Source organism: Dama dama, chromosome 29 (genome assembly GCF_033118175.1).
Source record: "Dama dama isolate Ldn47 chromosome 29, ASM3311817v1, whole genome shotgun sequence".
NCBI classification, from domain to species: Eukaryota; Metazoa; Chordata; class Mammalia; order Artiodactyla; family Cervidae; genus Dama; species Dama dama.
The window spans coordinates 47,148,854-47,166,213 of NC_083709.1; the positions used below are offsets into that span (position 1 = coordinate 47,148,854).

General features: G+C 38.7%; 1 protein-coding gene across 1 annotated transcript in view; it reads left to right on the forward strand.

Moving 5' to 3' along the window:
• The window catches only part of PLGRKT (plasminogen receptor with a C-terminal lysine), a 40,934-nt gene that overhangs the window by 5,812 nt on the left and 17,762 nt on the right, over positions 1–17,360 (forward strand). The window contains exon 3 of the mRNA XM_061132432.1: positions 1,528–1,614. Within this exon, the coding sequence (XP_060988415.1) occupies positions 1,534–1,614 (81 nt within the window). The 5' untranslated portion in view covers positions 1,528–1,533. The remainder of the gene's footprint in view (positions 1–1,527; positions 1,615–17,360) is intronic.

The following is a 17,360-nucleotide window of genomic DNA, read 5'->3' on the forward strand; positions in this document are numbered from 1 at the left end:
CATGACTTCCCAGGCCTGTTCAGGATTGTGCCTCTCCTCATCTGGCTCAGCTTCTTGTGCCTAACAGTGAAGCTGACTCTGGCTTGGAGCCTTCTATAATCCATGGTGTGTCTCTGGCCAAAATACAGGGAAGTCACTGATGTCTGGCGTGTAATATCCACTTACTTGGAGCCCTGTTAGCAGGGATAACCCATTATGTCTGGCATGAAATGCCCTCCCTCTTCCTTTATCTTCTCACCAGTTAAGCTAGAACCCACAATTTTTTTTTTGCTGAGGATATGGAAAATAAGAGCTCTGCCCAGGGTTCCCACAGAATAGTGTGAATCCTGGGTAGAAAGCATTAAGAATGACCACTCTGAGCTGAGGCTCACAAAGTGCTCAATGGCTTACCAAAGAGAATCAGCAACATTGTTGAGGAGGGTAGAGGAGTCATGACTTTCCTGAGCTTTGTAGTGTTCTGAAGGCAGAATCAACAACTAAGTGAGGTCTTCTGTACCTACCCAGTTGACTTAAGAACAAAATACTGAGTTCTGGGTCATCTAGAATTGCCAGCCCACTTAAGAACTTCTTAAGTAAGATAAAGAGGATAAACGATACTAAGTATTCATTTAAAATTTGTGTTTCCCAAGACATTTAAGTATCCTTAGGTTTTCCCCATTTTGAGAACTGTAATAGTAGCTTAATAAGAAAAAAATGAGGCTAGAGGACAATGGCCAATGGATGTTAGAATGGGTGGATGGAAATAGAAACTGGGTAAGAGAGGGGAAAGGATTGTAGGAAGAGTATTGATATAGTAACCTTGATACACTTAAAGCATAAATGCGAAGAGCACAGAGAAATCAGTGTTCAAGGTGTGCAATGCATCTTCTAAGTCACCCCTCATCAGAAGCAAAAGTTCTGTCATCCAACTATACAGAAGGTAAGAGATACAGACGGTGTTCACCCAGAGAAGGCAGACGGCACTCACCCAGAGAAGGCAGACGGCACTCACCCAGAGAGGGCAGATGGCGCTCACCCAGAGAGGGCAGATGGCACTCACCCAGAGAACGCAGACGGTGTTCACCCAGAGAATGCAGACGGTGTTCACCCTGCCCCTCATAAAAAATGAGAGATTTTGTTTGTTGTTTGTTTAGTTCTTCCAGATATACAGTGGGAAGAAAAATCAGGAAATATAAACCTATAGAACAGGAAAAGATTTTGGAAATCACCTAGTTCAGTTAGCTGTTCTTACATAAGTAAACGATGGCCAGGGGCATTATCCTGTCACTCTAAGGCATTGCTGTACACTCTAAGCAGTTATCTTTTCCTGCTTTATGAAAATTAAAAGCATGAAAAGACTGCTGGTTAAGTCTGTCCAGGATCAGACAGCTAGTTAGGAGCAAAGACTAGAATCCATCATGTGTTCCAGGTCAGAAAATTTTCTTTTTTTTTTAAATTTTGTCTTAAGCTCATGGTAGCCTGAAAAATAGAGCATGTGAAGATGCATGTAGAATACATTGCTTTAAACTTTGCTTTTTTATTTTTTAGGTCAAGATGGGGTTTATATTTTCAAAGTCTATGAATGAGAACATGAAAAGCCAACAGGAGTTCATGCTTATGAATTCCCGACTTCAGGTACATTAAAAAAAAAAAGTTTATGTTGTTACAGTGGTTAAAGTTTCTGTCACAATGTGTTTCAGGGCTATGTTCTCCATAACCTCCCCAAAGGTAAAATACTCTCGGTGCTCTACCCTCAAAGACAAGATGAAATGGACTACTAATTATCTGGTGAATGGACTTGTTTAAATCTTTAATCTAGATACCTAATGTAAAAATTTCCATAAAGAAGGAAAAGATAAGTGCTTACAGAGTATATGGCAAACAGAATAATGCCCCTACTCCACCCCACCAAAACGATGTCTGCATCCTAACCCCCTGTCAGTATGTTATGGCAAAAGGGACTTTACAGTGTGAGTAAGCTGAAGAGTTTGTAGGGGGAGATCCTGGATTATCCTGGTTTTTCTGGATGGGTCCAATGTAATCATAAAGATCCTTAAAAGAGAAAGAGTGAGGAAGGAGGATCAGAATCAGAGAGAGACAAACTTGCAGATGCTATGCTGCTGAGTTTGAAGATGGAGTAAAAAGTTCAGATAGCCTCTAGAAACTGGAAAAGGTAAGGATATAGATTCTCTCCTAGAACCTCCAGAGGGAATGCCATCCCTCCAGTCCATTCTGAACTTCTGATCTCCAGAACTGGAAGGCAATACATTTGTGTTGTTCCTGAGTTGGGAAGATCCCCTAGAGAGGGGAATGGCTGCCCACTCCAGTATTCTGGCCTGGAGAATTCCATGGACAGAGGAGCCTGGCAGGCTACAGTCCATGGGGCTGCAAAGAGTCAGACATGACTGAGCAACTTTCACTTTTACTTTTCAAGCTACTGTTTGATAATTTTTTATAACAACAATAAATTTTAATGGAGTGTGAATATTTGACACTGAATTGATACAATGGCTGGATAAAAATATCAAAGCAAAGTAGAAAACTGTCTAGTTGCCTAATATACATTATTAAAAAGTATTTTAAAATGTATATCAGATACATGTATGTGTAAGGCCGAGTTCCTTCGCTGTTCACCTGGAACTACTACAGCATTGTTAATCAGCTAAACCCCAATACAAAACAAAGCATTTAAAGTTTGAAAAAAAAAATGTTGTATGTCAAAATCAAGTATTAAAAGTTTGACTGAAGTTATTTTCCTAAGATTTCTAACAAAGATCTCTAGGCCTCTGTGGTTCATTATAGCCCTAGGAGTAGACAGTCCTATTGTGAGACATAGAGTGACTGGTTAAAAGTGAGGACTAAAGCAAGGCAGCCTGGGTTTGAATCCTGCTTCCACCTCCTGACTCACTGTGTCTTGTGCTTCAGTCTCCTAACCTCTAAACTGGAGGCGATAATACAGCTGTTGCTGTTGTCATTATTATTATGATAAGAGTGTTTTCTACAAGATAAAGATTTCTCTGGGGAGAATGGGACTGTTGCAAAGAATGGGCAACTGAACTATTTAACAGAATAAAGTGACTGAGAGGTGACCAAACATTAGGTTTATGAACCAACAGAGTATGTTACATACTCAGAGAGTCCTTGTCCAAAACCTCTGGAAATTATAGGGCTTTTTTACAGAAGTCAGGGTCTGTGAAGGTTTTAGGATTTACCCTACTTGCAACCTCAGAGATTAGCCTATTACTATTTCATGGATGCTGGCACAACACGGGAGACACCTGTGTGTAACAGAGGCCTTTTTGTTACTCCCAGCACAGTAAGAGCATAAGCACGAGGTTCATGTCAATCCCCCACGCTTCTCAAGTCTGATGGAGGTGACAAGGATGGGTTCACACGGGTGCTGTGCACTCAGTGGGTTGTGCCACCCTCGAGGAACACTGGGCTTGGGGAATCTACTGCTTTCCTAGTGAGTGGGGAGTTGGTGGAGTTGAGGTAGGGAGACCTTTATAACTCCTCCCTCAAGGAAAACCTCAAGAAATGGCCTGAACAAAGGGTAGTCTGGATCTTGCGTTCTTGGCCTATCCAGAATGTGTAGGGACATTCAGGGCCCATGGTAGATTGCCCCTCAGTGTGACTGACCAGAGCTTTGAGAACAGCCTTGACTTCTGCCCACTATAGCTGGCACTGAGGTCAGACTGGCAGGAGCACTGTCGGCACCATTAGTTTTCAGCTTAGCTGAACCAAAGGTGAACCAGGCCCAGGCACTTAGGACAAACTTTGTGAATCCAAAGGGCCCATTGAGCCAGTAGCTTTGCTTCAGGTGTCAGAGTAGGGGATAAAGTTTTCCCCAAAGTAGTAGAGTAGCTTCTACTACTTTATGCAAAACTGAGATGACACTAGGGCCCGGCTAGCCACATCCTCAAATTTATTATTTTCATTTGATCAGCAAATGTGTACTTTGCTTGTATTTTCATGTCCTAGTTGATCCACTCAAAAATGGGGATGTCAGACCTGAGAGTCACAAATTCTCTAGGGGTTAGGTTTTTAACAGGAGCTTAGTAATAGGCCAATTAACTGCCTCCCTGGTTTTTTTTTTCCTGAAAGTAGAGAATTGTCTTATTTGGTGAGAATGTTTAGGACTCCCAAGTCTGGGAGACAGTACCTTATAGCTCTGAGAAAACTGCTCCAAGGAAGCAGAGGGGGAGTCAGGCTATATACAAGTTTGCAACAAAGGGAGCAAAAGTGCCTCCCTTTTTGAAAGGGGTATGTTATGGGTTTGGATCTCATCCCACCCCCAAATTCTTATGTTAAAATCCAAACCCCTATTACCTCAGAACGTGATCTTATTTGGAGATAAGAGTCTCTACAGAGGTAATCTAGTTAAAATGAGGTCATTAGGGTGGTGGCTCTAATCCAGTATGACAGCTATAAAATTTGGACACAAAGACATGCATACAGGGAGAATGTCATGTGACTAGGAAGAGAGTCCTTAAACAGAGCCTTCTTTCACAGCCCTCACAAGGTACCAACCCTCCAGGTTGGATGCATGAGACAAGTGCTCGGGGCTGGTGCACTGGGATGACCCAGAGGGATGGGATGGGGAGGGAGGTGGGAGGGGGTTCAGGATGGGGAACACATGTAAATCCATGGCTGATTCATGTCAATGTATGGCAAAAACCACTACAATACTGTAAAGTAATTAGCCTCCAACTAATAAAAATAATTGGGGAAAAAAATATATATATAAAAATACAAGGTACCAACCCTGCTGACACCCTAACTTAGGACTTCTAGCCTCCAAAGCTGAGACAGTTTATTTCTGTTGCTTAAGCCACCCAGTTTGCTGTACCTTGCCATGGCAGCCCCAGAAAACTAACACAGGATACGTTTTGGTGCCTGTGTCCAGTGTGTGGCGCAGCTTGTATTGGGCAGTGGCTTCTGGAGATGGCTGGGATTTTCTCTTTTTGTCTCTATTGAATATATTGTTTCTATTGGCCCTCTTGGAAGGGGTCAGAGAATTCCTCAATGGGGGAATGTCCTCTCGTCACTATGAACATTTACAATAAAAGCAAGTAAAACAAAGCACATTATACATTTATATTCAGGGGACACAACTGCAGTTATGTTGAATCAGTCCAGTGTACTTTAATTTCCTTTTCTCACTGCCAACTGCTCAAACCCTGTCAGCTGTATTTTGCTCTATGGGAACAAAGACCAAAGATTTTAACATAGGTATTTCAGGGGTTATCATGATAGTTTCAGGAGATTAGGCTATTTCCCAGCTGGGGAAGATAGGGAATACAAATGTATTTTTTCCCTTTGGTTTCTTATCCTGGAATTGGTACTGTTTCCTCCGCTGTGCTCTCCTGGCCCCTGGAGAGCTCAGGGGCATCGTCCTTTCAGCCAACACTGGTGCCACTGCTCCTCCCTGCATCCTTCGCACTTTGGACCACCTTGGCACTTAGCACACCCTCCCTGCATGGGACCAAGTAGACATGGTGCCCATATCCAGCAGAGCCATAAACATTCAGTCCCTCCTCTCCCCTCCCTGAAGTTCCCTGGCACACTCAGCCATCGCCCCTGAAGCAGCTCAGAGCCAGTCAGCAAGGGTTTGACTTTACTCTCAATTTCAAAGGGCTTCCCACCACTGGACTCAACAAACAGATATCTGATATATTTAGTCTATGCAGAGTTCTATATCCTAAAGGCTGACACCACTATTTCAGCTTTACGGAACCCCTGATCCAACAGCCGCAGCCACATTGCATGCCTTTTGGCTGGGGAGGAGGGCTTGCTGCCCCACTGATGTCATGATAACATCCTTTCCTTCTCCTACTCCAGAGAAGAATGTGCCACAACCAAAGCACCATCTGGGAGTCTTGTTTAGACCCTACATTTTGTTTCTCAGGTTCACTTAACACACAAGACAATGAAAGATCTTTATTCTACCCTCCTACTCCCACCACCACTTGTGCAAAAGCATTTGCTTCCAGATCTCAGGGAGCTTTCTGATACCCTCTAACCCAACCAACAAGGGCCCTTCTCCTGTGTCTTCCAGAACACCATCTCTATCAGCATCTTATCTTTGTCCCCAAACTGGCAGGCTCCACAAAAGGTCTGGAATTTTACCCTACTTGAAGTTAACAAGTTAGCCTGCTGTTGTTTCACAGATGCTGGCAGAAGCCTTGGTCCCAGCACAGCAAGCAGCAGGAGCACAGTGTTGCTGCTAGTTTTCTTTGCGCTCCACGGAAGCCCCATGAAGGTGGGCCTGGTTGGATGTTGAGGTGGATGCATGGGTTTGTGACACAGATGAAGAACAGTTAGCTTGTAGAATCCATCACTCTTACCATGAATGGTGAGCAAGGCTGCTCTCTGACTGGGAAGAGATGTTGCTTCATCCCTCAAAGTTGCTCACTGCAAACACAACCCTGACAAATGGCCTGGTTGAAGAGCAGGGCCTGTATCCTTGACCTACTCAACAAGAATGCTTAGATCAATGGCAGGTTGATTCATCCAACACATGAGTTGGTTAGGATGATAGTTTTTCCTTGTTGACCAGGATATACTTTACTATTTTACTTTTAATTTTATGGAGAATGACAAAAAAGAGTATAGATCAACACAGTTGAAGCAGCCTTCCAACACTAAAGCTGCCTGAGTTTTCATCCTAACTGGGGCAGCCAAGGGAGAGGCATACTCATCTGTAGCAGTTTGGGAAGATTGTCTTGGTCCTTAAATGCTTCACATTTAAAGGAATTACACATCTAGCATCATTTTAAGGTGTGGCGCGATTTCTTTTTAAATAAGAAACATAATGGCATATTTTATATATATATAAGAGAATATATTTGTCAATTATGAAGCATAATAAAATGAACATGGATGAATCCATGACTAAATTGAATAATTATATTATCACAATACCCCTGAAGCTACCTATGGGTTCTTCCCTACACGCTGAATGAACCCAGACAGCTAAAGCTAGACTGGAATGTCCCAGAGTCCCTAAAACTTAGCATGGCTCTAAAAATGGAAGAAATGGGTCCCTCGGGTGGGAGATGACATGTAAATTCTTCAAAGGGGAGGTTTAAGAAAGCCCAATTAAAACACTTGGCCTACTAATATCTCTAGTCTGTGATGTCATGTCTCTTGGCTCTTTTCCTATTTAATGGCACTTCAATTAAAAAGCATAAATAGAAGAAATAAAGCAACACATTTATTTAAAAGAAGCCTAATAACTAGAATCCTTTTCCCAGTGGGTTTTTTTTAAGTTCTACTTTTTTGGCAAAAAAAAAAAAGATAAATCATAACTTGATAATTGCACATTATTGGTGTTTTTCTTTCAGAAGAGAGGACCAGAATTAGAGATTCAGCTACATCTTATACCAGTGTCCAGGTTTCCAACTCTGGCTGTATATTTGATTCAGGGGGTCTTTTGAATGTACAAGTCCCACTCCAGACCAATCAGATCCCTTCATGGCCAGGCATGTAGTTGTATTAAGCTCTTCAAGGGACTATAATCCACAGCCTGGGTTGAGAACCTTTGCTCTTTCCTTTTGCTACATAACTGCAATTGGTGATTGGCAGTGACAATATAGCATACATTGGCAATAAATCCAAATAAGTTTTCAGTTTAAGTAAGTTAATCATGAAGTTAAATCAATCACTGGAATCTGGTTAATAAAAATTTATAAAAGGCTTCAGATCAAAAAGGTTTCTTTTTTGTTTACAAATTGGTTGCAGTTGAGCTGAGGGGAATTCACACTACTCAGTTTAATAATGTTTTCAGATCATCAGCAAAAGTCAGTTTCTCACTGCTTTGTCTAGCCTCTGTTAATGCAGACAGTGAATGAATGGCTGTACTCAGCCAAGTATCTCAGGTAAAAATGAATATGTTCTTAAAAATGCCAATAGATGGCACACCTAAACCAATTATATATGACCTAGAGTTAGTTGCTCAGTCGTGTCCGACTCTTTGTGACCCCGTGGACTGTAGCCCACCAGGCTCCTCCATCTGTGGAATTCTCCAGGCAAGAATACTGGAGTGGGTTGCCATTTCCTTTTCCAGGGGATCTTCCCAACGCAGGGGTCAAACCCGGGTCTCCCACATTGCAGGCAGGCTCTTTACTGTCTGAGCCACCAGGGAAGCCCATGACATGTGATCTCAGTGGCCAGAAAAGCATTTTGGTATTTCTAAAACAGGATAGAAACTACAAGCACAAAGCAGAAAAAAAGGAGGGAAGAAAAGATTCCATGGGTCCTTGCTGTTCTGTAGTGTTTTTGTAGGCAAAGCAGTCATGGTCCATGTAAAGATTAGAGGGCAGTTTATTAACTGTTCACTAAGAGCAGGCAACAAACTAATGACAAAAAAAATTACACAAGAGCCAGCCTTTGACCTGTAAGTCTGTATAGCGTTTGGTGTTAAGAAAATGAAGTATAGTTACAAACCAAAAATATAGTTATTTAATATATATGAAATTATATGTTACATGCTAAGCAGGATTCAGACATATAAAAGGTACAGGCTCTATATTCAAGGAACTTCACATCTTATTTGGTGGGAAGATGGTGAAGTATGCTGCAAATAACCAGATATTTGTGGTATGAATGTGGCAGGCAGAATAAAGACCCTGTAAAGTTGTCTACACCCTAATCCCTGAAACCTGTGAATATATTACTTTATATGCCAAACAGACTATTGCAGATGTGACTCAGGGAACAGACCTTGAGGTGAGAAAATTATCTTGGATTATCAATGTGGACCCAATCTAAACACACAAATTCTTAAAAGTAGAGAGTTAAAGACCAGAGAGTCAGAGAGATGAGATGTTTCTGGCTTTGAAGATGGAGGAAGGCACCCCCAGACAAGGAATGCAGGTTGCCTCTAGAAGCTGAGAAATGCTAGCGACAGATTCTCCTCTACACTCTCCAGAAAGGAACACAGCCCTGCAAATATTATGATTTTAGCCCATTCAGACCTGTGTTGGACTCCCAATGTTCACAAGTAAAGATATAATCTATACTGTGTTAAGCCATGGTTGTGATTTGTCTATACAACGGTATAAGCTAGAGTTATTTTTACAATGTGAAATACAGTGTAGACTCAATAAATGCTTCTTCAAATACATAAAAATTAAAACAGCAAATAAGAGCAAATAGCTTACAAGAAATTGAAATTGTTTAAATCCTTATAACTCCCAATATCTATAATTCTTATGCCCTCCATCTGCTTTTTTTTTTTTTTTTTTTGGAGGTGAAAGCTGTACCAACATCTTAGAATAAGAAGGGCTTGATGTTCTAAGGAAAGCAAGAAAGTACAGTGTTTCCTTTGTAGAGAGTCCTGTGGTGACAAGGAACCCAAAAAATGTAGAGCAGGTACTGAAGAGGAGAGGAAAGCAGCCAACTCCATCAAAAGGATAACCAAGTGGGAACTGGCTCAAGACTTAGAAGTGTCAGGGGCCTTAACCAAGAAGTACCTTGGAATAAGAGAAAGTGTGATTAACACAAGTTCACCCACAGTGGGAGCTATAAGGAAGGATACAGCAGCTTGATTCTACTGCCTTCATTCACAACTGTCTTCAGCTTATTCCTCTGAAACTCATTTCTGCCACGTCCCCATCCTGGTTACCTGCTCTTAACCTCCCTCTTCTGAGATTCTTTTTTTTTTTCTTTAATTGCAGTAAAACACACACAATATAAAATTCACCATTTTAAAGTGTGCAATTCAGTGATGTTTAGTACATTCACAGTGTTGTACAACCATCACTACTACTTGATTCCATTACATTTCCATCACCCCAAAAGGAAGCCCCATACCCAGTAAGCAATCACTCCTCATTCTCCCATCCTTTCAGACTCTGGCAATCACTAATCTGCTCTCTGTCCTGATGGATTTGCCTGTTCTGGGCATTTCATGTATGTGGAATTATATAATATGTGGTCTTTTGTGTCAGGCTTATTTCAATTAGTGTAATCTTTTCAAGGTTCATCTGTGATGTGTAGTGAATCAGTACTTCACTCCTATTCATTCCATTGTATAAATATGCAACATTTTGTTTATCCATTCACTGGTTTAAAGACAGTAATATTGTTTCCCTTTTGGCTATTGTGAATAGTGCTGCTTAAAGAAATACTTGTACACATTTTTGTTTGAACACCTGCTTTTCAATTCCTTTCAGCATATGTATCAGGGGTAGAATTGCTCAATCATGTATCAATTTTATGTTTAATTTATCCCAGAACCACTAATGTTTCCCACAGTGGCTTTACTATTTCACATTCCTATAACAATGTATCATGATTACCATTTCTCCACATCCTCACCAATACATGTTATTTTCCTTTTTAAAATAAAAAAAACTTCTAGCCATTCTGAGTGGGTTTACAGTGGTATCTTATTGTACTTTTGAATTTCCATAATGAGTAATAATACCATTAGATATTATTCATGTGCTTACTGGCCATTTGTATATCATCTCTGGGGAAATATCTCTTTTAGTTCTTTGCTTATTTCCAAATTGGATTGTTTGTCTTTTTCTTGTTGAGTTGTAAGAGTTCCTTATTTATTTGGATACTCAATCCTTATCAGATATAAGATTTGCAAATATTTTCTCCCATTCTGTGGGTTCTTTCTATTCTTGACAGTGTTCTTTGATACATACAAGTTTTAAATTTCGGTGAAGTCCAATTTATTTTTTCTTTTGTTGCTTATGATTTTGGTATCATATCTGAGAAAGTGTTGCCAAATCCAAGATCATTAAGATTTGCACCTGTGTTTTCTTCTAAGAGTTTTATAGTTTCAGCTTTTATATTTATGTTTTTGTTCCATTTTGAGTTCATTTTTTGTATATGGTATGAAGTAAGAGTCCATTTTCATTCTTTTGAATGTGAATATCCAGTTCTCTGAGTATAAGATTTATTCTTTATAAATATGAAGTTAGATACTGTGCAGTAAAGATTAGGAATCTCATAGTTAAGTCTATTACTGGCTCAGATGAAGAAACTGTTCACCTGTGCCCATGCCCTCTGAAATGAACATCTTGACCTGTTAGTGATCTTCAAGTGCCTGAACTTCAAGACAGTGGTAAGCTGCTAGTGTCTTTTTTACTAAAGGTGGAATGAAGGGAAATAAGCTAACTATACTATGAAGGATTGGGTATAAATGCAAAGAATATACTAAATGAATTTCCTAACTTTTAAAGAATCTTCTAAAAATGTTCAGCAAGTCTTCAAGTGTGGGACAAGATATTAATTTGTCTGAAATCCCTTAGAGGAGTTAATAAAAACACTGAGAATTCCTGTATATTGCCTATGTTGAGAAATGAAAGAAAAATTATTAATGAAAGTCATTGGTACCATAGACATTACCTTCTACTAAGGTAAACAAATTACAAAGAAGGGTCAAACCACCAAGCTGATCCTTTGCTGCCTAGCTCTTCCATGCTGACAGGTGGGTCCAGGACCCTTCCTACACTCAAATTCTCTAAGGGGAACACTGGTTTTAGGTTTGTTCAGAATCTTAAATGAGACCAATGAATCCAGTTACAGAGGATCAGGAAGGTCCTTTTAGTTTCCTCCCTCAACTATAATTCTATTTTCATAAATCTAATCAGAGTGAATTTTATTTTTAGTTCTTCATTGCTTGAGCAAGCAGGGAGTATTTATTAACTTATTTATTTATCTAATTTATTTGTTAATTCATTAAGTACATTCTTATTTATTAACTCATTTACTGAATGCCCAGTATATGCAGAGTTTGGGGCCCAAAACTATTAATTAAAAAATGATCCTATGGCTTTAATAATTATTTTTGCTTTCCTATAAAATCTTCATAATACATACATAATGTGTACACACCCAGACTTACCCCATTTTATCTCAGAAATAATGTAAGGTAGGCTTGCTGTTAAAATTTTAGACTTCTCATATGTGTCTTGTTTCTATATCATTTTCTTCCTTAAGATAACTGAAAATATGGGGCAACAGGGGGAGAAGGATTTTAGAGAGAAAAAATAACCCTATAAACATCCTTAATATAAGAGGGGAAAGCTAAAATATCATTATTCTTGAATAAAGTTACTAAAGTGCAGAATAAGAGTGAATCCAGATTTTAAGAAATGTTTTAGCTTGAGATAATATTATATTTGCAGAAAATTTGCCTAATCATCAAAGGAGAGAGTTTATGTATACCCTTTGTTCAGCTTTCTTCAATACTAACAATTTATAAAATCATAGTACAGTGACCAAAACAAGCAAATTAACATCAGTACAATACTGTTGACTAAATTACTGATCTTTCTGAAATTTCACCAGGTTTTCTCCTAATATTCCTTTTGTGTTTCAGGGATCCAAGATCTCATATTGCATTTAACTGTTGTTTCTTCTTGGTCTCCTTTGGTCTGTGACAGTTTCATTCTTTCCTTGGCTTCCATGATAAGTATGTTTTGTATAAGTATTGGTTATTTAGTATAATTTCTCTCACTTTGGGTTTTTCCAACTTTTTCTCATGACTAGATTGAGTTTGTGCACTTTTTACACATTATTCTTAAACCACAAAATGCTGTTATGTCTTTCTCACTGCATCATATCAGAGAATACTGTTGGTAGGTCTTATTACTAGTAATGTTAAACTTTGGTCACTTGGTTAAGTGAAAGTTACTATTTTTTCTTATTGATAAATATCTTTGAAGAGATATACTGAGAGTCTGTTACTGTCTTGCTTCTTCTCAAACTTTTGCCTACTGCTTTTAGCATCCATTGGTGGGATGTTACATGGAAAAATGATTACTGTGGTGTTTGCCTAATGGTAACTTTTTATTTCCTTCATTCCATTTATATTTGTTCACTGGAAAAGCTATCCCATCTCTATGTATTTATTCAGTTATTTATACCAGTATGGTTGTATGGACATATTCTATGGGTTATAATTTAGTACCATGATTATTTATTTTATGGCTGTAGTTATTTTGACTATTGGGAATTCCTTCTAGATGATTCCTATGTCCCTTTGGCATATCCCATCCTTTTTTGCTCATTTTCTGTGATCATAAGTTAGTTCATATATATCGCTCCTGTCCCAGGCCAGGAATTAATCACTCATTCAAAGAGTCCTGGTTTTTAGACAATGGTGTTTAGAAACCAAGATCTGGACTCTAAGTGTGCTTATTGCTATGGTCATTATTCCTAGATCCTTTCAGCAAAGACATGTATTTATATACCAACCCATGGATATACACAGACTTATACTTAGAAGTATTTCATATTCTAAACCATGAGTTCATACTGATACATCTAATTCCAGTGCATTATGATGTTTCATTCTGGCCTTTCCTTTTTCTTTATATTTAAGTTTTTTTCTCAAACAGTGAAAAACCTGGCTCTCATTTTCTGCAATATATTCACTTCAATCCTAGTGGAAACATGAAATAGTTACAGGATTGCCAATACATATCCTGATGAGAAACAGGTTCACTAACCAGAGAACATTATCTGTATGTTCTTTTCCATTTTACACCATCAAGTCAAGCCACTGTTTTTCTGTAAATTAGGTTAGTTCTTCCTGGGCTCCTTCAGGGTGATTATTTCATTTGCAATACAGTTATACTTTGTATTCTGTCCATATCCAGGTTGAGTTTAGTTACAGGGTAGGGGAGTATATGAAACAAAACAATATTCTAATAATTAAAGCTATACAAAATGATACACTCAAAGAAGCATCCCTCCATCCTCATCTTTGCTAAGCTATTCCTAATCTCCTCTTTATACATCCTTTCCCATGCTGTCTCTGTAAGTGTCTGATCTCCTAGTTTTCGGTTTACCCTTCCTGCACCTTTTGCACAATAGACAGACAGATGTATATTTTCCTGTGTCCCCTTCTTTTTTACATGAAGGGTAGCATACTATTGATACCCTTTAGTACCTTGCTTTTTTCATTTAACAGTATATCATGGGAATCACTCCAGTCAGTTCATAGAGCTGTTCCTTATTTCTAACAGTTGCATAATGCTCCATTGTGTGGATATATTATAATTTATTCGTATTATGTTTGGGCACTGTATTTGTTTCCTATTAGTATGACAAATTATCAAGACACAAAATAATCTTACAGTTCTGGAAGCCAAAAGTTTGAAATGGGTCTCACTGGAAGAAAATCAAGCTGTCAGCAGAGCTGCATTCCTTCTGGAAGGTTTAGGGGAGAATCCCTTTCCTTGCTTTTTGTAGTTTCTAGAGGCTGCCCAAGTTCCTCGGCTCATGTCGCCTTCCTCCCCCTTTAAGCCAGAAGTGTAGCATCTTTCTTTCTAACTCTGACTCTCTTGCCTCCATCTTTCACCAGTGACACTTGCAATTACATTGGGCCAATCTGGATAATTCAGGATAATCTCCCCATCTCAAATTCCTTAATTAATTGCATCTGCATAGTCCCTTTTTGCCAGGTAAGGTAATATATTCATGGATTCTGAGCATTAGGACATGGACTTCTTTTGGGGAGAGGCATTGTTCTGCCTACCAGAAGTACTTAGATTATTTCCAATATTTTGCTGTTATAAACAGTGCTTCAGTGAATGACCTTGTGCTTTTACATTTTTATTGTGTTGGAGGTATACCGTCAGACTAGAGTTCCAAAAGTGGGACGACTGGGTCAAAGGCAGGTGCCTTATACTTTCGTTAGGTATTGCCACTTAGGTATTTTCCTGCAGAAGGGTTGTACCAATTTTCCCAGAGTCTCTGCACCAGAATGTGTAGTCTTGCTTTTTAATTTTTGCCAATCTGATAGGCAAGAAATGGTACCTCAGTCTTGTTTTAACTTGCGTTTCTTTAATTATGAGTGAACTTGAACATTTTCTCACATTTGAGGGCCATTTGTGTCTTGTTTTTGTGAATTATCTGTTCATGGGTTTTTGTCCCTTATCTCTCGAGTCTTTATACATTAGCAATATTGGTCTCTTGTTTGTGGAATATATTGCAAATATTTTCCCCCAGATTATCATTTATCTTTGACTTTATCAGGGGGTTTTTATGCCGTGAAAAAAATTTAAAAATTTTCATGTACTCAAATGAATAATCCTTTATTGCCTCTGCATTTTGAGTCTTTATTTTGAAAGCCTTTTCCTATATTAAAGTTGAAGAGGCAGTAACCCATGTTTCCCTATGGTATTTGTACAGCTTTATATATTTTTAAAAACATTTAGATCCCTAATCTATTCAGATTATCTTTGGAACCTACTCAAGAAGGATTAATTTTAAATCAACAAATGATTAAATATTATTAGAAGGAAATTACTTGATTCCTTGAGTTAGCTGGTCTTTATTATCAACTTATTAAAGGAATGTGTGTGTGTGTTTAATCCAAGTCGTGTCTGACTCTTTTGAGACCCTGTGGACTGTAGCCCACCAGGCTGCTCTGTTCATGGGATTTCCCAGGCAAGGATACTTGGGTGGGTTGCCATTTCCTTCTCCATGGGATCTCCCCAACCCAGGGATTGAACCAACATCTCCTGCATTGTAGGCAGATTCTTTACCACCTGAGCTACCAGGAAAGTCCTTATTAAAGCAATAAAAACCTGAATATAAACTACAAACTAGTAACAGATTATCTGGAACCAAAATAAAATAATAAATGAGAAAAAAATGAAAAATTGTTAGTTCTGTTAATCAAGCACATATCATCTGCTGCTAAGTAAAAAATTAATATTTAAAGACCATATTATAGAAAAAACTGCTTTGAGAATTATGGTTATGAAAAAGTATTCATAATTATTTACACTTGCATTAGTGAGATTTTACAGCAAACATTATTTAACTGCTTAGAGCTAATTAAAAAGAAAATCTGTACCTTTCACAGTAAGTATGCTGAAAATCAACAGGAGGTATAAGAAGAACACAGAAGCCTTTTTTTTTTTTCCCATGGATTAGAAGATTTAATATGGTTAAAATGTCAATACCCAAAGCAATCAACAGATTCAATATTAGCCCTATCAACATCCCAGTGATGGTTTATGTAAAAATATATCCTAAAATAGAATATCAAGGGGCCCTAAACAGCCAAAACAATTATGAAAAAGAATAAAACTGGAGGGCTCACACTTTTGAATTCAAAACTTACTATAAAACTACAGTAATCAAAACAGTGTAATTTTGACATAAACACGGTATTTACAGAAGCCTTTTTAAATTTATTTCATATTATTATGAGATTTTAATTGTTCAAACCAGCTACTTCTTATTATTAAGTAGATGGAAGGAGAAAAATAAATACTATTCATCAACCTGGGCTGCCCAGGTGGCTCAGTGGTAAAGAATATGTCTGCCCAGCAGGAGACACGGGTTCAATCCCTGGGTTGGGAAGATCCCATGGAGAAGGAAATGGCAATGCACTCCAATATTCTTGCCTGGGAAATCCCATGGACATAGGAGCATGGTGGGCTACAGCCCATGGGGTTGCAGAAGAGTTGGACACAACTTAGTGACTAAAAAACAACAGCAGCAACCATTCATCAACCCCTGCCCCAACTTCTGTCAACCAAGAGGGAAAATGAAAATGGCAGAGTGAAGTCTCTTTATTGTAACACTGCAAATAATTTTTCACATCCATTAACTATTTTAATAAAGAAATATATCACTAATACTAGTAACTAATTTTTACTGAGTGCATACTAAATGCCAGCCACTATTCTGAGAATTTTATGTATTCTCATATTTTATTTCATGATAACTTAGTAAGGAGATCCGATTATTATTCCCATTTTATAGATGAGGAACCTGAAGCACAGAGAGGTTAAGTAGCTTGCCTAGAGTCACGCTGTCAGTATACAGTGGAGCCAAGATTCAAACCAGCATTTGCTCTTTTACATAACTAACTGTAGCATTTGCACAATGTTCAGCCTTTTTAAGTCTCATTTTGATTAAACCCTAGTTCCCCAGAACTGTTGTTCTAAGAGATTTGCTGCCTTTCCACCCTTTGGATCTCACAGTACAGATGTCAGATTTCCAAGAAATCAGTTCAGTTCTGCCCAGGCCAGGCCAGCTTCTCACCTCTGTGCATTTTTGCAGCCAAGGAGGTTGGCCTAGGATTGCCCAGTTGAGGAGAACATGCCCAAAACCTTTAGCATGCTAGCAGTGGGTAAGGGGGAGGTACATCCAAATTACTTGAGGCTTTTCAGCCAACCTTTCTTTCCTTTTGAATTTCAGTTCAAATTTTATACTCTCCCTTTGAATTTCAGTTCAAATTTTAATACCAAACCTAGTTAAGTCACCAGCTTCAGTGTGTCTTGGCTAGCTAAAAAAATTAAGGACAGCTGAGATGGACAAAGCACAAAAATCAGTGCACATACCAGGACACCTGTGAGGCTACCTGCTTCGTTTCATGGTTTGACAGTTAAGGG